Genomic DNA, 27,967 nt, shown 5'->3' on the forward strand with positions numbered 1-27,967 from the left:
ATCTGCCCTTCCCTATGTTCTGGAACACAAGGTGTGGATCTGTGCCCCACTCTGAAGCACTGAAATGCTGAGAAATGAATTTGCACTGTGGCAAAATTTATCATGGCACATCTCCCAAGGAATCCTCCCTTGACAATGTCTTTTAGAGTTCTGCTAGAAAGGAGGCAGATAATGAAGATTTTAGTTTAGTTCCTGTACCTTCTACAGGTCATAAAACTCCTGTGCAAAAAGATGTCTACACTCTTTATATCAATATAACCTGACATAATACAGCAGGAGAACTAATAGTTTTGGAAGTCGCTGTAATTATGATGGAGATTTGGATTGAGTGTCAGGAAGTCTGGGAGATTTCTGATTGTTAGGGAAATAAGAGGATAAGCAGATCTCTACATAATGCTGTCCCTCAGTTACAAAGAGGCCCTGGACAAATTTGGTTGCAAAGAAGACAAGACAAGTGAATGAGAAGGGGGAAGGATAAAGGAAAAATGTTTTATTATTAGTGCTGTCTCTCCTGATTCCAGAAGAAGGTCACTTCCAGAGAAATAAAAATGAACACGCTATAAGGTGAGCAGTGAGGTTCACCTGTTATGTGGCAGCAGAGAGGCAGCCAGTGCATGCACTGACTGAAGCTGCTGCCCCAGCCCATCCCCAGGTAACATCCATCAGGAGACAAAGCACAAGGGTGTAGCTTGCTGCAGCATCCCAGGCTCCACAGACAGGCACAACGCTATTCCTGACAGTGTGGAACCCCGGTGGCCACCAACCTGATGGTCAGCTTGGCCATCACAGCTTACCAGCCCTCTGTTCAGCCAACACAGACTAATTCCTAGGTCTCCCAGTTCAGTAGAACCTACCATGGGTTGGCAAGTGGTTTTGCTACATGAGCTATTAAGGAAACTAAGTAAAAAACTGCAGCAGGAAAGAGGAAGTAATGCCCTGTAACATTAGGTCCTGCAGTATATCAACTGCTCTCTCTATTTCTGAAAGAGACTGATGCCTCCCATTTAATCAGCTCTCTTGAGAACTGCAACACTTTTGCAGGAGACCTCATAAGCTGCTCTTCCCAAGTAAAATGTTCCTGTTGATATTTCTTTGAAATGCATCAAAGAACAGACACTAAAAAACTCATTTTTATCAGGGTTTAGTGTAACGTCCTCACTCTATGGGAACTATGGAAAAAACAAAAGAAAACAGAAAGCAAAACCCAAAACAAATGGACCCCTCTTTGGCATGACTTTTTGCATACACTGGTATTAGGATAATGAGTCAAAAATGCCAAAAAAATCATTCACAAATTGTATACTGCAAAAGGTAATGTTTGTTTAGTTGCATACGTTACATAGTAATACCAGCAGTAACTCCATTCTGCTTAGTAAAACTAAGCACCAGATTTTAATCTTACAAAGCCAATTAATGAGTCACTGATCATCACAGAATTAGAAGCAAGATCAGTTGCCCTTTGCTGCCTGTTGGCAGACAACTTAAGTGTTTACAAACCCAGCAGCTGCACAATCAACCTTACAGCAGAATTTCTGAAAGCAATTTCTAAAGTTTTTGTTTATTTTCCAAAGAACTGTTTCATTGCAGCCCTCTCTCACAGAGAGTAATTTTCAGCCTTTAATGGTTTCTAAGCATCAGGCAGTCCTTTCATGTCTCAATTTGCCTCAATTACTGATCCGATCTCAAGCATCACTAGGTCATCTCACCCTCTGTTTTCACTAATCAGCAAGAACAAAAAAAACTAAAACAAGGGTTTTCCTACTCTTGTCTGCATGCCTATAAGAATAGCAACCCATACCAGTATCTTTGTTGTCCTAGTGTCAACTATGACACAACCAGATTTTCTCTATTTTCCAGCTTTACAGGGTCAGTTTAAGAGTGTGACTACTTCCTCAATGTCCATGGTAGGACTCAGCTAACCAGGATGGTACAGAGTACATCATAAAATTGGGCCTTTGAACTTTTCAGATGTAGAGAAAGTGGGGCTCTTAAGCATGTACTTCCTGTAAATCTAAGAACTAAACAAAAGGATCCAACTAACTGGAAAAACTGATAAAATCTCTTCTATTACTCAGGTATCTGACACAGAAGAGACAATACTTCTCTGAGTAATACTGTCATCTAAAGTTTCTGGTCTGGGGATTTGCTTTACAGCAGTTCTCAGCTCCTCTGCTCACCTAGACCTAATACACTTGCCATCCGTTGTACTTTCTTCTGTGAAATTTGGCAATATTGTCTTTGTTGGGTCTTCCCTGTGTGGAGATAAGTCAAAATCAAAGGGAAGACAATTTACAAAATAATTGTAGGAAGATTTCTGCATGATGATCGAAACCAGATTGTCTGCCTTTATTTCTGTTTCAGCAGGGCTTTGAATCCCTAGCAGAGGCCAGCAGCTGGCACAGAGCAGATGACCAGAAGGCTTGATGAGCTAGTGCGCACACACACAGTCCTCTGGCTCATATGCTGGCTAAAGATGCTAAAGCTCTTGACTGACCTCAGTTGGAAGACACTTCTCAGTCACATCTGCTGACCAACCTCTCCAAGGCAATCAGTCCATAATTTGTTTTTGTCAAAATTACTTAGGGTGCTTTAAACAGTCAAAACACAACACGTCTGCAAGTGAAGTCATTCCAATTGGAGCAAACTGAAGCAAGAACACAAGAATCTCTACTAGCAGGTGAGGTAATAGAGATTTCTGACGGGAAAACCTAAGGCAACAACAATAACAATAATGTTGCCACAAGTTTTCATTTATATAATCAGTTGTAAATAACCACAAATAATCACAAATTACCTTTAACGTGGAAAGGGTGCAGGAGACTGAAGCTGCGACTGAGGTGACACTTTTGCCTCAATGCATCACAGATATCAGTACTTACAAAGCAGCTAATCCTTTCCCAGCCTCATTTTCAGTACCCATTAAATCAGAATTTCAGGGACTGGCACAGCACTTTGGTATCTGAATTGCCTCATGCCAGAGCCACTTGCTCACACAGCACAGAAAGGGCAGGAATTGTGGCCTGAAAATACCTAACCAAATCCAGGATGAAAATTCTGGCTCTACATCAGGATCCTGGCTGCTTGCAGAGAAATGGTGAAGGACACCCCTGCACGTGGCTAGTGGCTGCACACTGGCTGTAGCAATTATATTCAAGAGTAGTTTGGTTTTAAGTAACTGTAGCAGTCTCTGAACAGTCAGTCTGTCATATCAAATTAACTACAGAGCTAATATAGGCTTGACAATGTTTGCTTTTCTTTATTTTACTTTAAAAAATAATAATCATAGAAGCCCCCAAGCTGGCCCAGTTTCTCTGTAACAGTAACTCCTGACTGTCCTGTTGCTCTGACAACATAAACCAGCTGTACTCTCTGATGGAGCCCTGAGCAGCCAGAGCATACCAATGAATCTGATCCCAGGACTTGGTCTGCTCCCTGTAAGGTATTATTTTGTATTTGCCAAGACTAACTCAGCCATAAATACAGAACATAATCGTTCTGCATGTGCTGTGGTACTTTTTAGTCTTTGATAGCATCTGCACCAGGGAAACTCTTTTCTTCACAGTAATTGTTGAACTGCATATGTCTGAATTCCCCCATCTGCCACATAGTAATGTGACTGAAGACACACTTGACATTAATATAATGAACAAAGACTAAAAAGCTGAAGCACTTTTCAGTTAGTGGAGTCAAGGATATCAAGGTCTCTATAGCCTGACTGTATTTCTGAAGCATAAAGATAAGGCAAACATCTGTATGCATTCTTTGCCACTTTGAAACAAACTGCTTCACCATTTTCTATTAGCAAAACAAAAGCCAAGTAAATATTTGAAGATCTTAAACTTACTGAAACAGAGAAACACACAGCCTGCTGGGAGAACCAGCACGCTCCAGTGTGGCTTTGCTGACAGCCATACAATGGCTTGTCCATGGAGCAGCTGGATCCCGCCCTGGCTCTGCACAGAAAAGACATAAATTGTGAAGGAGCCCAAGCATAACTGGAAACAGTAAGATTTGCTTGCACTGTTTCCACATTAAATAAACTGTGCTTTTAAACCCAGGAGCTAAGTTTGGGGACACTAACCATTCAAACATTACCAGATGGGAAGCAGAACAGACATGCTTTCTCACAGGGAAGAAGTCTTTCTTAGCTCAGGGGTCTCTTGATATTGTGGGCATGCCTCCATCAATTTTCTGATAAATTACTGCTCAAAATCATTATTTCTTTACCATTTTTGCTTGGGGTACCAGACCACATCAATGCTCAGGCACAGCTCTTCCTCTACTGGACCCTGGCACACACAGAAGAGATGGGATCAGAGATCCTTTTTCCCTACGGAAATAAGATTCTGGAATCCTACCCAGATCTAGCATAGCACATCACTGACTCAAATTAACTGTCCACAGCAAACAGTGCCTCAAACATCTGGCCATCTGACTGCTATGACCAGCAAGTGCAATTAGCTCCTTTTTTTCTCATTTATCCTTTCTGGGCACCATCAACATATTCATAGAGGAGGCAAGTGGCACTTCCTGCATTCCAAGAGTCTTTTGAGATCGTACCTCTGTTATACTGTCTGCCAATCTATAGAGGAAGGAATTATTTTCGCAATTAACATTACTGTGAAAATCAAACAGAAATAAAAGAAAATTAAAATATAAATTACATAAATTGCTGATTAAAAAACCCTAAGAAAATATGTCTGCTTTCTACGAAGATGCCCATTTCTTTACTTTAAAGCTGCCTGGTCCACCTTTTCGCCTATATCGGACACATTTTTCAACAAAATAATGAATATTCCTTATTGCTGTCAACCTTAATCCAGTGATCTATACTCAGAATCACAGACATTTGATGAAATTTATTAAGTGATACAGAATATATTTATTACAACTAAATATCACAAAATTCTTTTCAGTTTCTTCCCTTTAATTACATGTACCCTACCCCTATCCCAATCACCTAATCAAGTTTTCAATAACTTAGCAAGTTTCACATCCCAGTGTTTATGCATCTTAGAAAGATCTACATCACGCTTGGTCCTTCAAGCTGTCTCTGCAATCAGAAAGAGCGTGCTGGGAATCTCAGTTTGCTCAAATGTGCTTGGATTTGGTATTTGTAAAGATGTCTTGGAACACTTTTCCTCTCCGTCATCATGTAAAAGATTGTTTGTGGGTGCACAAGAAAGGCAATCCAGAGCACAAATGGGGCATCTTCAAAAATCTTTAAGTATTTGCTTTTCTGAGACAGACACACTAGAAGTGCCAGCTGGGATGGGATTCTCATGAAGAGGATAAAATAAAGCCTGTGCAAGAATTTTAATGTTCAGAGAGCAACCAAAAATCTTATGCAAAAAAACTCCTTGCAAATAATCACCAAGTGTTGCAATACTGATTCTGCCCACAGAGATTTAATCTCAAACCAGATAAATTATTGGACAAACTGTACCAGATTAAAACAAGACCAGTCAGTCCTTACTTGTGGGTGTTTTAGACTGTTCCCCAGTAAAACCCTTTTACATCTAGCATTCAATAGTGAGATTCAGTGACGGATTAAATCTCAGTCATTATTTTGCTAAAGAAAAATGAATAAACCTCATATTGAGCCTTTCAACACAGCTCCTGTGTGATCTTGCATTAGAAAGAGGAGATTGTTATAGTGGTATCTGTAGTACAGTATTCCCCAAAAACAAGCTGTTCAGACAAGCTTACTTCACCTAAAATGTTACAGATAAATCCAAAATTTCAAATGTCTGTGAAGAAAATGCAACCCAGAAAAGGGGAAACAGTTCTTCATAACCTTTCACCAGAGGTACTAAATGAGGTGGTGCTGCCTTTGTTTAAATGTTATTCAATACAACAAGCCTGTGCCTACAAAACCTATCCTTATTGTTTTTTATTCGTATTTATGTTTGTGTGACCTTTCTTTTGTCATTAAACACTGCAAAAACCCAGCCTTTAATAGGGACAGCCCAAGTATGTGTTGTTATCTTCTGTTATATTTCATATTTCTAAAGTCCCATACTGTCACAATCATATTTCTCATACCTTCTTGGCAATACTTCTTGGGGGCAGTTCTTCACAGCTCTGACTTCTTCTGCTTGTTGCTGCTTCTTAGTCAGGGCTCCTTCCAGGTTCTCCCTGACTGGCCAAGCCCAGCCCCTGTTGTCTTCATTAGCTACAGCTGCAGCCCAGTTAAGGACATGGCAGCTGCAGCCCATCAAGAGCAACCAGGGCTTATCAGGGCAAGGCCTATATACAGATATTCAATATGCAATACAGATATTTTACTAGGACTCCTACTATAAGTATGAGCTGATATATGACTGCCTCCAGAGATAACTGCTTCCCTGATCTACTGACACCAGTGCAAATTTTCAACATGCATCTGTCAGAAAAAAAAAAAAAAAATCCAGACACAATAAAATCTTCAAGAAATGCACTGGCATCTATTTAATCGGAAGTTATTAAATTGCCCATGATGTGTTTTCATAGCCATGTGTCCAAAAGAAATTTTGCCATAGTGCCCTAAGAGTAAAATAAATCTGGGCTGTTCTTTCTCATTTACATGATTAGCCATTGGCATTCAATAAAATTTAGTTGTTTAACCTTTCTGAAAATGAGGAAGCATTTTCTTATCAAACCTGTCTGTGTGAACACAGTCTAAATATGCTGTATTTATTCCAAACTATATTCTATCACATACCTTCTAAGCTTTTCCAAAATCTGGCTTGCATTTTGGACAAAAAAAAAATTTGTGAAAGTTATAAAAAAAAAAAACAAAACAAATATTCCTACTTCTTTTTTTTTTTTTTTTTTTTTTTTTTTTGCAGTATCTTTCAATATTTTTGGCAGGTTAGGGATAGTAGAATTAGGGTAGCTTCACTTTCAACAGGCATGTTGTTTTAACATTTTGTGATAGCCTTTTCATCAGAGAGAAAACAGTTCTGAGATTAGCAGAAAAATAGAAGAATCAACAAAAATCTAAACATAATCTGTCTTCACTGTGTTATAAAGTAGCAAATTTATTTTTCTTATTTTGTGTTCATAAAACCCTTATCTGTTGAGCTTTGAAAAAATGCTTTTTGAAAATGAGCAAGACTAAAGTGAATTTTTAATATGAAACACCCTTTTAGTAAAATCCAGTTCAAAACAGTAGAAATGTGAATTATCTTGTCATGGGACATTCTCTGGGAATTAGTTTTTGTCAAGTGATAACATTTGTGCAACTTCTACAGTTCATAAAGTTTAGTGCATTGGGCTGTCTCTGTACATAACTATCACAAAAGAATTATTAAGCAAAAGGAAATGAAAGTAACTTCTACTACAAATACTGCCTTCTAGTTTAAATGTTCTCCTTTAATATAATTTTGGTTTTTCACTTGCTTTGCCCACTGGTGTATCATAGTAAATAATGCAATGATGTTCTGAAGCTCAGAAGCTCATCGGGGCCAGACTCTTTACCCAAATAAATGGTTCTGCTGAACAGCTCACCCATTAAAGAAAGGCCACGAAGCCTTTTGTTTGCTGTAGATTTTAGCAGTATCGTTGTACAAATCTTGTTGGCTTAAAGGCAATCATTTGAGAGGGTACTCTTGGCCAGTCCAAATGATACTGTAATTTAAATGTAGCCTAGTTTTTATACTAGGATACAAATTCTGTAAATGCTTGCAAGTGCAGCCCAGATCACAAAGAGGTGTAGGTAAAACTCAAATTCCTGCAATAAAAATAAAAGTCTTGTTTGGCTTGATAACACAATGGCTCCCTCTGCAGGGTGACACGTCTCAGCTGGATATAAAATGGTCTTGTATGTAACTGATGTATATCTCAGGCTGTTTCCAATTCAAATTGTCAGGATTGGTGAATCCCCTGTGTTCAGATACAACTGTGTGTTATGTGCAGAATAAATGTATGATATATTAGATTGAAAGTAAGTGCTACCTCACTTGAACATCATTCTCTCAAAAATTTTTCTATGTATCAGTTCTGTTCCCTTTCACACTGCTAAATCCATGATGACCTCACAAACCTCCTTACAATAAGGCAGAGGTCTCAAAAATGTTATGCTTCCCTCTTAACCTATCAGAGTCCACACATCTGAGGCCTTCTTTTATAAAAGAAAAAAATATTGATGAAGGAATATAAAAACTAGTTAAAAATATACAGAGAAAAAATAAGAATAGGAAGGGACAACATTCAGAAAACCAACAACGCTTAGTTACACTGAAAATTATTTTTCTAGATATTTTTGTTAGAAATAAAAAGGAAGGCATGGTTATCAAACTTTATGATACTTCAAAACTTCAACATAATTTCTCTTTCTGTTCATTGTCTTTCAGAGCTTCTTCCTTTCAAGAAAAGGAATGAAATCTTGAAGTCAGAGGACAGAGATGAACAAACACTCCAAAAAGGAGATATGGTCAATCAAAAATGAAATTGAAAAATCCCAAAAATTTGAAATGGAGTGACTGCAACCAATTGTACTAAGATAAAATGTAGTACAGGGAAAAGGACCAAAACTTGCCCAAATTATTCCCTTTGAAATCCCTAAAATCAGGAAAGAAAGGGAAAAAAAGAGGCAGAAGAGAAACAGAAGAATTGAAATTGCAAAACAAACCAAAAAAAAAAAACCCAAAAAACATGACACAAGGCAAAAATAAGGAAAGTCACTGGGATGACCTGAAGTGCAGGAATATGGCCTCAAGCTTGCCCAGTTGATCCTCATTGTAATCTCAAGATTTCATTCCCTTTCCTGCTTCATGCCAAGTCTGGTGCTAATAACATGCCTTCTCATTTGTACCAAATATTAATTTTAATTTTGAGAGCAAGAAAAAGGGTTATGTTTGAGCTGGATAAATGGAATGCACAGCCAGGTCAGAGCAGCAGGCAAGGAGGCCTTGGGCATCAGGCAAGTGGAACTCAGAGGCTGCAGCGCTTGCCTGTGGCAGAAGAGAACTGAGATCAGCTGTGCACTTCTCCCTCCTGCTTTTCTTCCCACTTTTGCTGCCACAGAAGGGGGGACAGGGGCATGCACAAGTGCCAGGCAAACCCCAAGGGGGCACCTACTGCCAATCCTAAGTAGCAGCAGGAACAGGCATTCCCATCCTCTGGGACAGTTCCAGCCTCACCCTCATCCTTTTTTCCTTCATGAGAAACAACAACACTCTTAAGTGTGGTGACATAGACTGACAAAATACCTGACTGCAGATATTGTCAAACTGAGATGTTTGCATGTACATCAAATAAAATCTTCCACCATCATAGCCAGATTTTACTCATCTCTTACCTCTGGATATTAGACAAGCAAATTCTGTTCTTGAGCTGAAGGTTGCTTATATAAGCCAAGGATAAATGTATTCCTAAAAGCTGCTCTTTCTGGGTGGTTTAGCACAGTACAGTGGTTGCATATCCATTTCACTTAGCTGATGCAGTATTCTAGCAGGAAACAGCAGCAGGAGACCAATGTTATGCAGGACACAAGCAAAAGTGGTACGCTTGTGAATACTGATCTCCTGACTGATGTAATCACTGTGATTAAAAAAAAAGTCTTAATAGTATAAGGCACAACTCTTCTGCATGAAGTCAGATACATTCAGAACAAATCTAGTTTCTTCTTGGAGCTGAAAAAGGAGGAAGGTCACGTGGTTGTGGAGCAGATCTGTTGCCATCCAGCAGTTTCCTGCCTCCATGGGATCCAGTACAGCAACAGAAGCCCCAGGTAGGTCAGTGGGCACCACTTCAGGATTCATGACAGCCTCAAAGCACAGGGTGAGAGGGGATCCCTTCCCCAGCATGAAGGAGATGCTGAAATGCCTCCCAGCTGTCCTGACACACCAGGTGCTGGGAGGCAACAAGTAAACTGAGGCTTCTGTATTTGCAGATTAAAAATGGTATTTTAGCTAAATCATTATATGTATTTTTCTATTAATGCACAATATCAATGAAACATCTGTAAGAGAAATTATTTGGTTCTGAGGTTATCATGGTACTCAACACACCTGTGATTTCCCTTTGCATGACAGGATCATGAATGCTCTTACCAACTAGTTTATTTAAAATCTTCGTTAATTATATACCCTGCTTATCCCTTCTTATCCTTTCATCCTTCCCATTTTCTCCTTCTCCTATATCCAAGTCTCCAGTTCTGTTACTCAATCAACAACCAATTGTTCAAATGCTAATTTTAATCATCCTTTGCCTGTAATGGGAAAGGTCCAGCATCAGTCTTTCTATCCACATTGTAATAAATTTTCTGTTGTGACAACACCAGAATAGACCAAAGATGAATTTTTAATTTTTTAAAAGATGATGAAACTGCCAATAACTGTGAATAAACTGATGCTACTCAAAGACTGACAGTTACAACACTTGAATTCTGTAGTAGTGTGTGATTTTTGAAGCAGTGCTGCAGTAAGTACAGGAAATAGTTATATTTAAAAGATGAGCAAATAGGACTGCAGCACACTAACTTCACAGAGCCACACTTACAAAGCCAGTGACAGGCTACAAGAAAAAGTTACCCCCAACGGTTCAAGAAATGTAGTTTTAGGTTGTTAATTCAGCCTACAGCTCCAGGGACACTGACACTCAAAAAGGCATTGCAAGGGCATCACGGTAGGGTGCCCACATTGCCAGCTCCACATTTTCTAATCTCTTAATAAAAATTCTTCATTTCATGAAAGGAAATGAAATCTCACAATTTCAAGGAGCGTCATTTCACAGTTTCAGTCATTCCATTCCATTCCATTCCGTTGTTTTCACTTCATTTCAGAATTTCTTTTTTTTCACACTAACCTTTTAGCAATCTTGGGGCTGTAGCTGAGATGCCCATCCCCATTTATGGCCCTGATCTGCAAGGTGCGAAGGCAGAAATGTTGTGCCCCCACTATAATTATCTTGTTATGCATTTTCCAGCCCTGTGAGTGTCCCTGGAACTATCGGTCCTTTTTCTCTCTTGACCCCAACTCTAGGTGTAACGGCATCTTGTCACTGGGGCTGAGCTTCTGATCACCATGGGAGGTCCAGACTAGAAAGTTGTAGGAGCAGCAAAGTTGGTGCCCTGTCAGGATTGCCTTGGCATGCCTTTTCCAGCCCCAGTTTTCCTTGAGCTGTACGCTCCGCAGCTCTCTGGACCCTAACCCAAACCCTAATGGCAGCTTGTCACTGCTGCTGTGAACCCCATCACCGTGGCTGGCCCAGATTCCAAAAGTGTAGAGTGATCAGTCTCAGCACCCTGCTGTGATGAAATTTCTTCATTTCACAAAAGGAAATGAAATCTCACCATTTCAGTGAGTATCACCTCATGAAGTTTTGGTTCATTTCATTGCAATTCATTCCATTCTATTTCAAAATTTTAACTTCTCCTAAGAATTTTCATTTTATTTCAATTTCATTTCACTTCCTTATATTTCCTTTCTTTGTCTTCTCCCTTAATTTCATTCATTTATTTCTTGTTTCACTTCTTTTCATGAAAGGAAATGAAATCTCACTATTTCAAAGAAAATAATTTCATGAAGTTTCAGCTCATTTCACTGTACTTCAAACAGAGTACCTAAGATAAGAAATTTACCAAAACTTCTAGTGTTCCATTTTCATAAATTGTTACATGGTTGTCAGTGTGGTAAATATGTTGTACGTCAACTAATAAAGAATCACACACTGTTATTGTTAATTACTCAAATTTTACTTTCATAAATATGAACAGTGGGTAGTTTTTCTTTACAAACTCTCTACTTGATCTTTAGAAAGGCCAACTGAAACACTGAAATACTATAGTTTTCTCAGGTCATAGTACTTCCCTTCAAGCTGTATACAACAAGCTACAATACCAGATCATGTCCTAGTTGGTGGGGAAAAAAATATTTCACTGAGAACAAAATTATATAAATAAGATGTATTTAATTATTCACCGAAGGCTCAATATTCAGAAAACATTAAAATACCAAAAGTTCTGAATGGCAATCATAAAATATGCTTTAAGAAGATTCAAAGTAATGACATCCATCAACAATTTTAGCAGAGATTTCTGTACTGTGACCAAAAGTGAACTACTTGGAGAGCTTCATATGCTGAATCCCTTCAGTATTTCACAGCTTAAGAATGTGGTTTCCTTTGGCAGACCACAGACACTGCCCCTGAAACCAGTCTCCAGCCTCAACAGTCTAGTGGCTGAAATCCAACTCATTCCCATGTCTCTTCAGCTCATCCCTGCAATGGCTTTACTTGGATGACATTTACTTTTGTCTCATTGTGTTTACTGCTGTCATCTATTTGCTCGGTGTCATCACTGGTGATTATAAAAATGACAGAGGAAGAGCTGAAAGTCACTTTCTTCTTTGGCCTGTCCCCTGCCTTGTGAGACATAACTATGGGTCGTATTGGTTTGTCACTCCCTGTGGCTGGTATCTCTTTCATTGTCCTCTGGAATCTCATCAGACGGAAGCACAGGAGTTGCAAAAGGCAGCGTCGAAACTGCAAGAGAGAATAAACAGAATTATCTTCACTTTCCTAAGCATTCATTATCTACAAGGAAGTGAAGGACACAGTACAGTAAAAGACTCAAAATAAGAGACTTCTGCATATCTTCTGAGTTAGTTTCAGTAACAAAACATGCTGCCTTTGTAGAGGGTACTTTTTTTCTCTACATCTGAATAGGATCACTGAGCCAACAGAGGGCACTGAAATGCAACTGAATATTTTACCAGCTACAAGCAAAAGACAAGAGGACTAGGCTCCAAAGTGTGCTATAGGTTTTGTTTCCATATTCAAAAATCACATATTAAATCCAGCAGGGAAAGAATATTCCCACAAACACTTCACAGGAGTATACAGAGGGAAGGAACAAGGGGAGGGAGGGGATACAAAGGGATTTTTTCTTCCTTTTAAGTAACTCCAGGGTCTGGAATTTTAACTAAAGTATTTAATGTCACAGATGTAAAATGAAATTTCAATGGTTAGTAGCACAGAAGTCAAATGTTCCCATTGAATATGGCTGGAACAGAAGTCTTTCAGATAACCAGCGTGCTACCTATGACACAGGAAGTCTGTTCTACTGTGTGACGAAATAATGTGAGGAATTCAGTGGAAGCTTTCACCAGCACACAGAATGGAAATTTGAGTAGTAGCACTGTATTAATTCTCTAATTATGATCTCTCCTTCAACAAAACAAAAATCCAGGTATGAGAGTTAAAGATGCATTCATTCAGTAGCTCCATATCTGCACACGTTTAAAGCATGATGCTTTGGGGAAGAACCCTGGTTCTACAAGCAACCAGAGGGCAACTTCCCCTTTGTTTAATAACCTGTAATAAGAATTGCCTGGAATGTATGAAGAAGACTTCAATCAACAAACCAAAATACCAAAAAAACCCCCCAAACAAAAACAACAAAAATTCCAAACACAACAAACATCCGGGAGCAGGTGGGAAATAATATACATTTTCTCTGAAAAGGAGGTAGGACATCTCTTTTTAACAGCCTTCCATTTAGCTGTGTTAAGGATTACTCAGTATTATCCTGCATGGCCAGTGCCTCTGTTTTCCTAGATATCATGCAAGAAGCAATCTGACATGCCAAGTTAGAACAAGGTTTTGCTGTGGAAAATTAATCCTACTCTGACACAGAGAAGGCAATAGGTCTGTCCTGTTGGGAAAGGAACATAGCTAATCACAAGCTCTCATAGAAGGATCATCTCAGAGAAAGAATGGTCATACAGAAGCCTTGACAACTTCAGAGGTAATGGTCTACCTCAGAGTAGCAGAGAAGTTAGAAAGTACAAGCATGTTAGAACAAGTTCAGATAAAGGAAGGTTATTATAGAGAACTTGTTTCATTATTCCTTCTGAGGGTAAAATAATCAAAACACATTAAGCAAAAATACTATCATTTTGGTCCTAATCTGGAATTAGAGGCAAGAGAAAAAAACTTCACAATGCATCTCCCATAAACGTGTTCAGATGATTGACACATATCCTGCCTGTGTCTTTACTGGCCTTATACCTGGTACAAGTTCAATTTGCTGCTGGGTATCAGAACCCACAAAATGTTTTTCAGAAGAGATACTCAGCCTGACAACTAGGTACAGAGTCAGTGCCAGTGTATTTAAAAAGTCACTCTGTTGAAAAAGCCTTTCTGAACGTGACTGTTGTTAGCTTCCCATATCCAGGATAACTCTGATATTGTGCAGCTATGTAATTGTGGATCAGTCTGCTGGGAAATGAGCTGTGGGGGAAGAACAAAACTGGAGGCCACATTGGAGGCCTCCTGCTTTTACTCAGGAAAGCATTTAAGCTGCCCCTTGCCCTGGGTCCTGACCTGAGCTGCTCTCAGCCTTTGCCTGGCTGCCCCCGTGGCTGACCAGACCCACTGGCTTGGCCTCCTTGTCCCCACAGGCTGCTGGCTGGCCCACGCTGCTGCCCAGCAACTGCAAGCCAGTGTAGGAAATCACAGAAAATTCCACCTCTATAATTGGTTTAAAGGGAAGGGAAACTCAGCAAAACCCCTCCAGCAATCACTCATGGTTTTTTATCCTTTGTCGAGGGATTCCATTAAACTCCAGATACCTTTATACAATTTTGATTTCAGAAGTTTACAATGTGCATGGTACACTCCCCGTATCAGTCTTTGTGTTGCTATAACACAGAAGTCAGAGGCAAGTTTTTTTATTCCTAAAAAATAAACACTGATTATTATTATAAACTTCCTCCGATGGAATTCTACTGTGGTAAGGGAGTGATTCAGATGAGGTCTTCTACCAGCAATCCATTTCACAGGTAAATTCTCAAAACTAGACATTCTGACACTCTTTCCTGTCCCTTTTGTGATTTAAATGTTTGAATTAACAGATAAGCAAATTAAATTTATGATCTGGTGGTATTTAAGCACCATCAGGGATTTTATTTCTTCTAGATTGTTACCATTTATCCTAGGTGTTGAAATTTCTAAAAAAAATTTCAGAATAAATTTTAATGTACCTACCTTTCTACTCATGAAGATATAGATAACTGGATTATAAGCAGTGCTTGACTTGGCAAAGAAAGATGGGATGATAGCTACTGTTGGAGTTACAAGGTTGCTGTAGCCGTATGTTATCAAGAGGGAGACCACTGCATAGGGCATCCAACAAATAAGGAACGTGGAGATCATCAGGAAACACATTTTAGCCACCTTCTTTTCATATCTTAGAAGTTTGATCACTTGAACTGTCTGGAAATCTTCTACACAGCGAAGCTGTAGAGAGAAAAAACATAGCAAAACAAAACAGCCTTATGTTTTACTTGAACCTGAATAGTTCTACATTTATTTAGAAGAAACTGACTCACTCCCTTAGTTTAAGGCACAGACACCATACACCTTATCTTTTAAACCACAGTTCTTCTGGAAGGTTACATCATGTTTCTCAGATTTTATTCACTACATTAAGTGTAAAAATACAAGCTGAGAAAAAATAGAATAGCTAATTTACTAAAAGACAACAAATCAAGAGATGGAACAAAGCATGCTGCAGTTATAAGTACTTTAGAAAAATAACTTGCCCTCAGCTATTGCATAAGCAAATTCAGTTTACATTAGTGGTCCTTTGTCTGACTACTTAGACAGTCCTGTAGATTCATGGAAAAAATCTTTAGAGAAAAAAAAAATCATAAACAGATTCCTCTGCATGCTTTGCCACGTAGTATGTTACCTTACAATCATGAAATCTCTAAAGCAGAATACTAGGCAGCAGGTTCCCATGTTACCTGAGTCATGAAATACGGAAAAGATGGGACATGAACATAGTCCACAAATTATCTATTCTGCCAATACTGTTGACCATAAACTTGAGTGGGTCCAGACTAACTATCCACAGAGTATGAATCATTAACACCTTCTCATTCTAAGGATTTGTATTGAATTTTCAGGTGAGGATCTGATGTGGATTAGCAAGCATTAGCCCTTCCCTACTTCCTCCCAGTAAAACCACACAACAAACAGACCTCAATAGCTCTCAGCTGGCTCTCTCCCAATCCTACAACCTATCTAGTGGTATCTGACATAGATGAACATCAAATTTTCAAAAGTTTAAAAGGGAAGTGAGAGTGAAAATTTGGCTTGGATCCAACTTTCATATACAGTTTCAACATTTTTTCACTGACAATATTACATTAAGGGAAGTCTTACTTTCACTAACTTACCATTCTTACTGCATGCAAAATATGGCCATAGCAATAGGCCATGATCCCAACAGGTGCTACTAGACAGCCAAGGAAAAAAAGGAGCACAAAGGAGCTATCATTGGGGTCTTTTGACTTCCAGTCCACTGAGCAACCTAAGCCATGAATTTCCAGTGTGTATCTGTTCCAGCCCAAAAGAGGGGCTCCAGTCCAGGCCAGTGAGTACAGCCAGATGTACGTGATAGCCCGCCACGACCAGGAGAAGTCAATCACCTTCGCATGCACCACCCGAATGTAGCGCTCGTAGGCAAGAGCAGTGAGAGTCATAATGGAAACAATTCCTGTAAAAAAAATAAAGAAAATCAATTAAAATATTCACAAATACTGTAAACAGGACTGCACTCTTCTTGATAAATGTTTCCTTTGCTAGCAGGTTAACTCAAAATGACCTAACTCACATTATGAATGTAACACCAATAAGACTTTTTGTGCATTACTCACTAACTACTAAGCCAAACAGAATCACCAACTTCAAAATACTCAGAGTAGGATGCTGACATCTGATCCAGGATGTACAATGGCTAAAAAGTGGGACAAGGGAAAAAGAGACTAAGCCAACATAGCCATGATATTTTCTGAAAAATCCTTTCCTTAGGATTTTTTCTCCTGAGAAGCTTAGAGGCCTCAGGAACAAAATGTAAATGATGATTATCTGCTGCTGTGGAATGCAACAGGTGGATCTGTCATTGGTCTCATGTGCTTGTTTTTAATTAATGGTCAATCACTGTCCAGCTGTCTGGACTGTCTCAGTCAGTCACAAGCTTTTGTTATCATTCTTTTTCTATTCTTAGCTAGCCTTCTGATGAAATCCTTTCTTCTATTCTTTTAGTATAGTTTTAATATAATATATATCATAAAATAATAAATCAAGCCTTCTGAAACATGGAGTCAAATTCTCATCTCTTCCCTCATCCTAAAACCCCTGTGAACACCATCACAAGCCAATACCTCTTCCTAAACATTACTTCATTCAGTGAGGTATCATGGTCCAAGGTTTGGGGTTTTTCCTGGTGGCAGTTGTTGTTATATGTTCCTTTGGGGTTTGTGGTTTCCTTTGTCTGTTTAGGGCTTTTAAAAGAATAAGCTATCACATAAAACTGAGATGATCAGCAATTAAAAAATCTCTTAGAAACTTAGTGAACTCAGAGTTGAGACTGAAATTAAAAAAAGCCTTCATTAACTGAAAGCAGAGATGTGCACCTTTAATGTGAATAAAATGACTAGAATAATTCCAATCTATTTCAAGATATCCTGGAAGTCTTTGCATTCCAAGAAGAACCAGGAAGACATAGCATTACATTGCTGAAGGTGTCCCATCTGAAAGACATTCAGTTATTTTGAGTGTCCTTTCCTATCTTGCTGCTTTCATAAAAATATCACTCCTTGTTTATTTGTGCACTCTCTTCTTTTTCTGTCCACCTCAAACTCAGTACACAATTATTAACATGTTATGACAGAAATCACACATTATCTTCAGCTCCCAGTACTACCCCATCCTGACACTTTTAAAATTTAATGAAGCTAAGGTATTTCTGTCTTGATTAGAATATAAGGATTTCTATTTCAATGGTCTGTAACACTTGATGATCAAAAACCAAATTGTCCGTCAGGCAACTGCCAAACACCTGAAATCTGTTATGATTCAGTCACCAAGTTCATAAACACGGGCTCCTAAACAACAAAAGAGTGTATTTCACAGCATTCTCTGAGATTATACAGATATCTGTGTCTAAATCTGTATAGATTTTATCTAATACAAAGCACAACTCTTTTTTCATGCATATGCACAGCATTTCCATTCTCCAAGTACATTCATATGTGTCATAAGCTCTAAGAAGGTTAATTGTGCAGATTTCACTACCAAACAGAGAACAACCATTTTTTACTCAACAGGAACCTGATCTCACTTTGAAAAAGGATAAACATTTATTGCAGATAAATTAACAACAGCGCAGAAGGAACAGCAACATGAATTTTAGGAAGACAACTAAGAATAACACAATCTAGAGAAACACATAGCCTCTCTATATTCAACAGCAAAAGCAGTTTATTATTAACCAAGTATCTCACAGTAGGATATCCTTTAGGATTCTTTAAAAAATTACTTTATCCTGTAGTTATGAAAAGATTCCCTTTTTATAAGAGGTGAGTTAGAAACTTTTCTTGATTAAGGGAATTTCCCAGTCTAAAAGAAAATGTGCCACACTGTTTCATATATCTCTTTAAAATGAAACAATTTTAAAAAATTTTTTTCTAGTTATCTTTCAACTTTCATCATGAAAAGATGTAGACATTGTTGGCAATGAAGTAACCTTTCCCATTTAGTTTTGTAGGGTTTTTTTCCTTGTATAAATCATTGCTGTAGAATTTCACTCTCATAGCTTGAAATTGGACTAGCAAATGTGGGTGAAAAGGGGTTTTCAGTTGGGTTTGTTGGTGGGTTTTTTGGGTTTTTTTAAAATGAAGTTGAAAAGTTCATCATGCCTTTTTTGGTACTTAACATGCTGAAAATACATCGAACAATGCATACCTAAGCAAAATATTAGTAGGCATTAGAAAATAACTACAGGATTTTATAGGTACTTACACTGGCTAAGGTAAGTGCTTTATTCAATCAAATGCAGTCTACTTCTTGAACACAAGTTAAGGCAACAGGTTCCCCTTCCATGTCTCTTACCCAAAGATTAGGAATTAAAAAAGTTTACCTGACAGTTATGATAGTCATCTACAGACATGTTTATGGAGGAAAATCACATCACTCAGCTAAAGGTTCTGTTAGCTTATATAGTGCACTGCAGCTTTGTCTGAGCAGTGGAGAGAAAGAGCAGCTCCTCAGGATAATGAGTCAGAATACCTAAATTAACCTTTTGCTCCTTACCACCTTCCTTCATTGAATGGTATTCAATGACTAATGCCCCTGTGTGGTCTTAATACTTCCCCATCCCTTTTATGGATGCTGAATTGTAGCCATGACAAAGTAATCAAAAGCTCACATGCTTGGCTGAAAGTACAGGTGTTCACAAGAAATAATTTCCTAAGTCCTTGACATTCTCAAGGAAGTCATTGAATGCTCAGTATCTCTAAAAATCAGTATGTGCACATTTGAATAATGTTCTATCAAGCCTCTTTCAGTATAAAACCACTGCTCTTCAAAGCCATACTCGAATTTTCCTCCCTGAACTGTAAATGGGACCTTGGACAGCCCGTTGGACAGTATGCACCAAAATACAAATCCCTGCTCTGTTGGTATTCAAGGAGCGTTTGGCAGCACGCAGACACTGAGGCAGTAAATGCAGGTTACAGCACAAGATATATATGATTTATGCATGCTTATAGCTGCATTTTTTATGTTTCATTCAGTTTCTGTAGTCTAGTGCAGAGGAAAGCACTGAATTTTACCTCCCTCCCTGCCCCCACTCCTCTGCAGGAGCTTTTCTGGAAATTATTACTTTTCATCCTGAGTTGCATATTTTAATATGATGAAATGTGTGCTGATTAAAAAAGCAAATCTGTTACAGAAAGCCATTATGGTTATTGTTTGGCTATTAGCCCCCTCTTAGCAAAAATACACATTTCAAACCAATTCTACCATTTCCACCTTTTATCAGAAACAAATTTTGTTTTGCATCTCGAGGTACTGGAGATCTACATATTTTGATCCAAGGCTAAGACCCAAGATTCTGAGAGCTGATTTACTCTACCAGCAATTCACTCTTTCTAACTCTTTCAGAAAGACTCTACTGCCCAGTGTTTCCAGAGACTGCATGTCTGATTTACAGATTTTCATCTCAGACAATACCCCTATCTGTATGTGTTGATTATAAACATAAACACTCTTTGTGTTTAGGAACTGCTGCTAGTTTTAGCTCTGATTTAAGCCTGGGCAATTACCCTAGCACAAATGGGGTCATTCCCATTGAAGCTGCAGATAAATGTAGCAAAACTGAAGTGTCTTCTTGGTTAAGCCACTAGTTTGCAATTTCTGTGTTGCAACTCCTCTTCTTCGCCAGCAGCCAGTCATACACAATCAGGGAGCAGTGACAAGCCACTTCTTGTTATTTGGATGTTTATAAAGAAAATTCTCATTTTTGCCATTTTGCATTGTTTCCCCACTGAAATACTGCATTTAGTGTAGATTTTATTATGTAACATATGTGCTAATTATTTCTTCCATATTCTGGGCTTTTTCAGGAGTCAGTTCTGGATACATCATTAAATGCTTCAATCTGCATAGTGTAGGTCATCACAGAGAAGACTGTAAAACACAGCTAAACTATACTGCGTTATACCACACAATGTGTATATTCTGAGTTTATAATCCTTAGTTAGAAGAAAAATATTGCAGTGCCTTCAGAACTGAAGTGTTACTTTCAATGAGTTTGAAGAGTTGCAACAGCTTCTGCCCTCTCTATGCAAGGTACACCTTATTTTCATATTGAGGCCATGCCCCAAGCATGGCCTATAATTTGGCCAGAGGTGATATCAAATATTCCCAAAGTCTGAGCATCTCTGCAGAGCAACTGCAGCACAATGTAGCAACTAAGATCGATTTCTGAGACAGACTGTGGCTTCTGTCAAAGGGTGAGGAAGAGGTTTTACAGCAACTTCTGAGAGCCAGAGAGAAGTTTGATATGAGGATCCATGTTTACCCCTGAAAGAATTTTCTACCAAGGTTGTTGACATAGAAACCAAGAAAGAAAGAAGGATAAGTAAGAGAACCTGCAACAGCTTATTCCAGTAAGCACTTTGTTCTTCCTTCATGACCAATGAGTAAAGTGTAAACTTTTGAGTTTCTTAAGACTGTATAAAAAGCATGCATGCTATAATAAAAGCAGTTTGAAGCCTTCTGAAAATGGAATGTGCTGCTTTGTATTGTCTTCATTTCAACTACAACAAAAAGGCATATTATTTTCTATATCAATTAATCCTCTCCCTACATTCAAATGCTGAATGACTATTTTGCATACCTAATCACAGAAGAAAGCCATCCTTCTGCAACCCCTCCTCACCTCTTTTCACATCTGAAAAGCCAGAAAGCAGAAATTGAGCAGAAGAAATTTCCTGTCCATGGCAAGAAAATGTGTTATTGCACTCTCTAGTTTTGTACTACAAAATATATAACCAATCTATCTGAATTCAGCAATTAGGCATTGCAATAAGATTTAGGCACCAGCTATTTATCACTTTTAATTTTACAAATAATTTTAACATCTGCATTCAAATCTAGGGAGCTGAAAAATCCCTTCTCTTAGACATAACATACTTCAAGTATATTTTATATGTAGCTGTCCTATAAAATTATGGTGAAATAAATCACCTCTTCCAGATTCAATATTCCAAGTGATTAACTTACTCAGGGAGAAAAAAAAAGCTAAAGCTGAAAGCATGCTGATTGAGCCTCCAGCTATTTGTAACACAAGATCCTAAACTATCTGCTGAGTAACAATTGAAAATGCTTTTAGTGAGATTAAATCGGTGCATATAACATACATGGGTAATGCAAGAGGATGGCACAGGACATCACTGTCACTGTGCAGGGAAGAGCCTTAGATGAACAGGCTGTAACTGAAGCCAAGTCCACGGGACACTCCCAAGCAAATAATCCCTACTTCAGTATTTGCTGGGTGTGGGTGTGGTGGTATCACCTCGCCTTGAAACAAACAAACCTCAGCTGTACACACATTAGCTTTTCACAGGACAGTACAGTCTGTAAAATTCTTATAGTTTTTCCCATCCTCTAGTTCACATTACTGGAATGGAGTATTCACCCAGATATCAACATTGATTTGGTAGCTCATTGAGATCTAGCTGCTGCATACCAATGGTAATTTGTCCAGGAGGAACATAATACTTTAAATTAATTTTACATTAAAAGCTGGCAGTGTTTATTTTACCCTTACAAAACCAGCTTGCATTTAGGAAAAACAGAGGTCTCTAATCACATTTCAATAACAGTAGCCTTTCAATTGCAAAGAAGGTTTAATGATACAAAGCCTACGCCAGAGTACAGCCTGACTATGCAATCTTCTGTCAAAAGACGGCCTCAGATAAAGAGTTTTGGTGCCTGTTCCTCAAGACCATTCCTGTTATCAAACAGTTTTTCCACTTCTTTCTTCCACTGCACAATTTAAAAGGTGTTCAAACACCAGTACTGGCCAATGGTTTAGCTGCCATTACTTTTAGCTGTGATTTATGCTCGAGGGGTTATGTGTGTAGGCTCCATGTGACAAGAGTAGCTCACCTCAAACCCCTCAGGGCCTATTTCAGTGTACAGGAGGTATTAAAACAGACACTCACTGCCTGAGAGTGAGCAGTACACAAATTTCTCTTGTGCACATCAAGTTCTGACAGCCACTGTCATTTAAAAAAAACCCCTTAAATATCCGTGCGAACCCAGCAGATACACACAAAGGTCACGACATCCCGACCCTGTATTTCACAACTACCCTCTTATCTGAAGAAAGAAATTATCTATGTCTGCTAACCAAGACTTTTGGGTATGTTTAGCTGTCAGGCATCTTCTCTAGAAACCATAATCAAAAAGCTATGCCTTCAGTGATAGCACACCTCCCAGATATGAGTTGTGTTGCTAAATCAGATAAAGAGATTACACAGATCTCTACTACTTATGGCTTGGGTGACTACAGACAGGGAAAGAGTTAGAAGCATCTTACACTAAGAGAGGGTGGCAGATGCAGTAGGGCCAGCATAGAGCTGACTGCACACCTCCATAGAAAGGTGACCCTCATGGTATAAATACATCACTTAATTGATGTGCAACTATCATATCACACCAGGATGCACCACCTGTACCAAAATAAACACTGGAACTCACTGGAACAAAATTAAATGGGGATTAGTGTCTAAAACAGACAACTGCGTCAGGAAAGCTTAGACTAAGACTTGTCAGGTAATCATTTATGTCATTTTCCCTACACTAATATAAGAGGTGCTAGGAATGGCTTTGAAGTAGAGAAAAAAAAGCCCTTCTTGGGGCCTCTGCTATGAAGACATGTACCTAAACTGTATCTTGACTTCAGACTCTAATGAGTAAAAGAAAATAGGGACTGTTATTTGTGTGATGAGGACAGATGCTCAGTAGTCAAAATGATCAGTTTTACACTGTAGCAAGCAGGTCTCTGCAGCTTCTAAAGGCTCAATGAAAATCTTTCACAGAAAACATAGGCAGTAGCACAAACATCAGGCTCTGAGCTGTGCAATGCAACTCAAGAGCAGATGTTACTACATGGACTTGTCTCAAGAGAGTTATGATAATACAGAGAAGTAGGCTATTGTAAGGAACACAAAAACCATAAAATGGTTTTTGTGTTCCTTGCAATACTCTACTTCTGCACCATTTAACCTTTCTAAACCATTTAACTATTTTTTTAAAAGCCATTTATTCCTAGACAGAAAATCTGTAGTTATGCTGCCATCTTCTTAACTTAAAAGTTTCAGACTGTGAGCATCTGCTTACAGTGTCTAAGTTCCAGATCTCACCATGCCTCCAACTGGCTGGCAAAATGAGAAACACTCTCACAAAGAAAATGCTCAATTCTTCAATGCAAAATTACTGGAAGTGTAGAGAGTGCCCTCATACGTGCGAGTGGGTAAAGAAGTTGTCATCATTCTGTAATGAAGGCTTCTGAAAATATAGATGCTACCAGTTTATTTTAAGCACAAATGCCACCTATGTATTTAATCATGTTGAAATCCTTAAGAGGAACACAGAAATACCTTGATCTCAGCTTTCAAAACAATATGAGGAAAACCATGAAACACCTGAAAATTTAACATAAAACTGCTGAATCATGATTTTCAACATGATTCCTGATTAACTACAGTAATTAGGAAGAATCTGATTTTTAAAATTTGTTGAGAATTAGCTCTGAATTTAAAGTGAAAACCCATTAAAAAAATAAAATCAGATTTAATAATTTGCCCCAAATTTGTTTACTATCAGTGAAACCTCTCATATATAAGTTAACACATGCAGAGAACAACTTACAACATGTATTGGGTCTTAGGGGCTGTTCTTCTGATTAAAAAAGATGCATAAGGATGGAAAGTAAGACTGAACAGCCTTCAGGACTGAAGGGCTGGCACAGAAAGCTCACATAGCAATGTCCAAGTTCATGCCCAAGGATGAAATCAAAGCTGTAAATAAAGAGGTTTTGGTCATCTCACCTAAATTTGAGCCAGACTGGGTCCAACCCCAGGACACAGCCACACCACTAAAGTAGCCTCACATGATTTGTTATGGTTTCATAGACTCCATATCTATGGTATCAGAGCTACCCCCACTTTATTCTAGAGACATCTTTATTATGTCATTGTGGCTTCGTGAGCAATTAACCCTGCACAGCTGTAAGTACTCTTCTTAGTTAATGAGAATTTCACTTTTGAAAGCTGTCAATTTTGTATGTCTTCTGATCAACAAATGTACTTCACATTCCCAAAAGTTCCTGAGGAGAGTGTTACACTTTCAGAAGCACTTGTAAGTAATACACAAGTAAGACATGACATTACTTTCCCTACCACCATCACCTCAAGACAACAGGTGACTTGGGCTGTTACATACAAGAGAAGCATATTTACAAATGCAATACCTGGTTGCTCTGAATGAAATCTTTAATCAGTGTCTTCACCACTACCAGGGGAAAAAAATACAGAAACAAACAAATAAAAACTAGGAAATACCCAAATAAAAACTAGGAAAAAACCACCAAGAAAAATCCCCCCGCCCCCCAAAAAAAGTCCAACCAAAATACCTAACCCCAAACAACAACAACAAAACAGTACCAAACAGGAACAAACAAACAAGCTTCAAATGATTATTTTTTTTCCATAAACACATTACAAAATGAAAATAGAACCCATGCTAGCAAGAATCCAGATGGCTAACAGAGTATGATGCTACCTACAGGGCATCATTTATAATTTTTTTTTTCCTCATTGACATGCCCCTGTTTTCCTATACAGGTGGGGAACCACTTATCTTCAAAAGCAGGAAGGAACAATTCTATTTCTAGATGAGAATATGAAAACAATACTGTGGAGGTTAAAATTAGACATCACTTTATCAGGTTATGATTTAGAATATTCAATTATGATAGCCAAGTTAAATATTTTCTATTGCTTTACATGGCAGCTGAAAAAAGTAAACTAAAGCATCATTCCTGAACATTTAGTTGTGAATTTACTATCCACTTCCATATGATCAACTGCACACAAACACACACTTTTCTAATATTAATAGTAATAAAAAATTCTTCCCGATGAAGCACATTTTGGAGGAGGAACATAGCATGAGTAACCACAGGAAGATGTAATTTTACAAACCATAGATTCTAACTTGACTGCTCTCTAGACAAGGCCCATGAATTTGCCTACATTTCTTTTGAAAAAAAAAATTTCTTAAAGAGAGGGATGCAGGAAATCATCAACACTAAATATATTTATAGCAACAAATTACGTAGCATACCTCAAAATAAACAGAAATTGAAAGTCACGTGATCAAGCCATTTCCTTGCCCATTTATATACCTCATTGTTTCTATTTCTACTATTTCAGAAGATGGTATGAGATTATTATAGTCTGGTTTTCTACCCTTACTATATATCTCTTTTTTGAGCCTTTATGGAAAATGCCTCCATCAAAAAAATAAGTATAATATAGAAGAGATATAGAACAGAACTGTACTTTACATCCCCTGTGTAAGATTAGCATTCAGTAGTCTGGCAGCATCTGTTTGGCAGACAAGTACTTGAGTTCCTCAAGAATTTGAACAGGCTGAGTGATGGAGACCAAACACTATACAAATGATTAACTACATCCTGCACCCACCATAACTTTCAAGACATAAAATTTTTGCTGCACTATGCAGCAGGAGTCAAATCAAGCATGAGCAACCACGCACCTTCACACAGTAGCCCACAAAATGCTGACCATAGAGCCATGTGAAACAAAAGTCACGTACGCAGGAAAGCTACAAAGCTTATTGAAGACTTTAATGTATCACCTCAGAGTCAATTTCAGCACTGTGCACTGTGCACACCTCTATAGTGCACTGTGATCCACCTCTAACTTATAGATCTCTGCCAGAAGATGTATCTAACATGATGAGCTTTAGATTTCATTACAAGTTAGCCAAACATTTACTTTCACCATTAGAAACACGAGTCTCTTCTTTTGCAGCATCCTTTACTGGTAAAGAAAAAGCAATATTCCTTTTAAGAGGCTGCATGTACATAGCTGGACTGCAACCTATTCTTCTGCAAACTTACAAAGAGTATGTATTCATTTCAGGAAGGAAAGCAGTAAAGAGCTTGTAGGTTTTGAAAATGGAAATAGTGTAAAAACTCCTCCTGCAACGGTAACATTTCACAGAAATCAGTGGTTTCCCAAAGCCCAACTGTGACACCATTATGACTGAAAGATGGTACTCGAATTTCGCATATGGATAAGGAAATTCAAGGTACTGCCTCACACCTCGTAGCTTTATAAAGAGACAAGTTGCAGCACTGAGAAGGCTGCTGGGGAGCAGCTTTCCACCTCTTCCATGGAGGCAGAACACTGCTGACCCTACACCCAGAGTCATACGTGCTCCTTATCCACACAGTGCAGCACTTCCTCCAAAACACAGTGCTTTATGCTCATGAATTCTGCGCGTCACTCGGTCAACTAGAGACCTCTTCTAACAGCGCTCCTGTCCTTTTCCCTACACGTCCCATTACACCTTACACAGGCAAAGGCGGGAGGTAGGAAAACTGATTCTGGAATAATTTCTCTTTTTGCTTCGGGTCGTTTTCTCCAGCACTGTCGCTTTTTTTTTTTACAAAAAAGCGCCGGCTCTCCTCGCCCCCACCCAGCCCCTCGCCAGGGCGGCGCCTGGGGCAGCGGGGATGGAGCGGCTGCGGCCGGCAGGGAGCGGTTGGGGCGGTTGGGAAGCGGGGACGGAGCAGTTGGGGCGGTTGGGAAGGGCAGGGATGGGGCGGCTGGGAAGCGGCAGGGACACGCAGGGATGGGGCGGTTGGGAAGCGGCAGGGATGGGGCGGTTGGGAACCGGGGACACGGCGCGGTACCACCGGTACAAGCGGCCGAGGAACGACTCAGCAGGACAGGGAGGGACAGGCGGCGGCCGCGGCGCCAGCACTCACCGAAGAGGCTGCTGCTGAAGCCGTCCCAGACGCAGCCGGCGGCGTCCCACACCCAGCGGCTCCTCAGGCAGGACATAAAGGTAAGGCTCACGCCGAAGACGGACACCAGCAGATCGCTGAGGCTGATGTTGACGAGGAAGAGGTTGGTGGGCGTGCGGAGCCGCTTGAACTTGTAGTAGAGCACCAGCACCAGCAAGTTGTTGCACAAGCCCAGCATACCGATGGTGGCGACCAGCAGCGCCAGCAGCTCGTAGGTAGCGGCGCTGAAGAGGGGCCGCTCGCCCGGCACCTCCTGCTCGGGCGCCGCGGGCTCCGGGCGGCTGGAGGTGCCCGTGCCGTTCGCCGCGGGCATGGCTCCCGGCCGGAGCGGGGCTAAGGCTCCCGCCTCGCTTCCAGCCCCATCGCACGCCGATGCTCCGGGCAGGAGGAGGAGGAGTCCCCGCGGCCTTCCCGCCCACGGAGGGCGCGCCCTCGAGTGGCTTCGCCCTCGCCTGCCCGGGGGCGTGCCCGGCCCGGGCATGGCTTCTTCTGAGCAAACAGGTCTTGTTACCCTGTTGCCGCGGTGAGCGGCCCGGTTGTGGCCGGGATGTGGCTGTTGTT

The 27,967-nt window shown here is 39.5% G+C and overlaps 1 protein-coding gene across 1 annotated transcript; it reads right to left on the minus strand.

The window, feature by feature from the left end:
* Nucleotides 1-11,658: 11,658 nt before the first annotated feature.
* On the minus strand, nt 11,659-27,759 carry OPN3 (opsin 3). The gene is made up of 4 exons (XM_059468649.1): nt 27,368-27,759; nt 16,170-16,489; nt 14,974-15,225; nt 11,659-12,468 (listed from the first exon to the last, which is right to left on the minus strand). The coding sequence occupies exons 1-4, from the start codon at nt 27,717-27,719 to the stop codon at nt 12,199-12,201; spliced, it is 1,194 nt and encodes a 397-aa protein (XP_059324632.1). The 5' UTR covers nt 27,720-27,759; the 3' UTR covers nt 11,659-12,198.
* Nucleotides 27,760-27,967: the final 208 nt, after the last annotated feature.

This window comes from Ammospiza nelsoni, chromosome 3 (genome assembly GCF_027579445.1).
Source record: "Ammospiza nelsoni isolate bAmmNel1 chromosome 3, bAmmNel1.pri, whole genome shotgun sequence".
NCBI lineage: Eukaryota > Metazoa > Chordata > Aves > Passeriformes > Passerellidae > Ammospiza > Ammospiza nelsoni.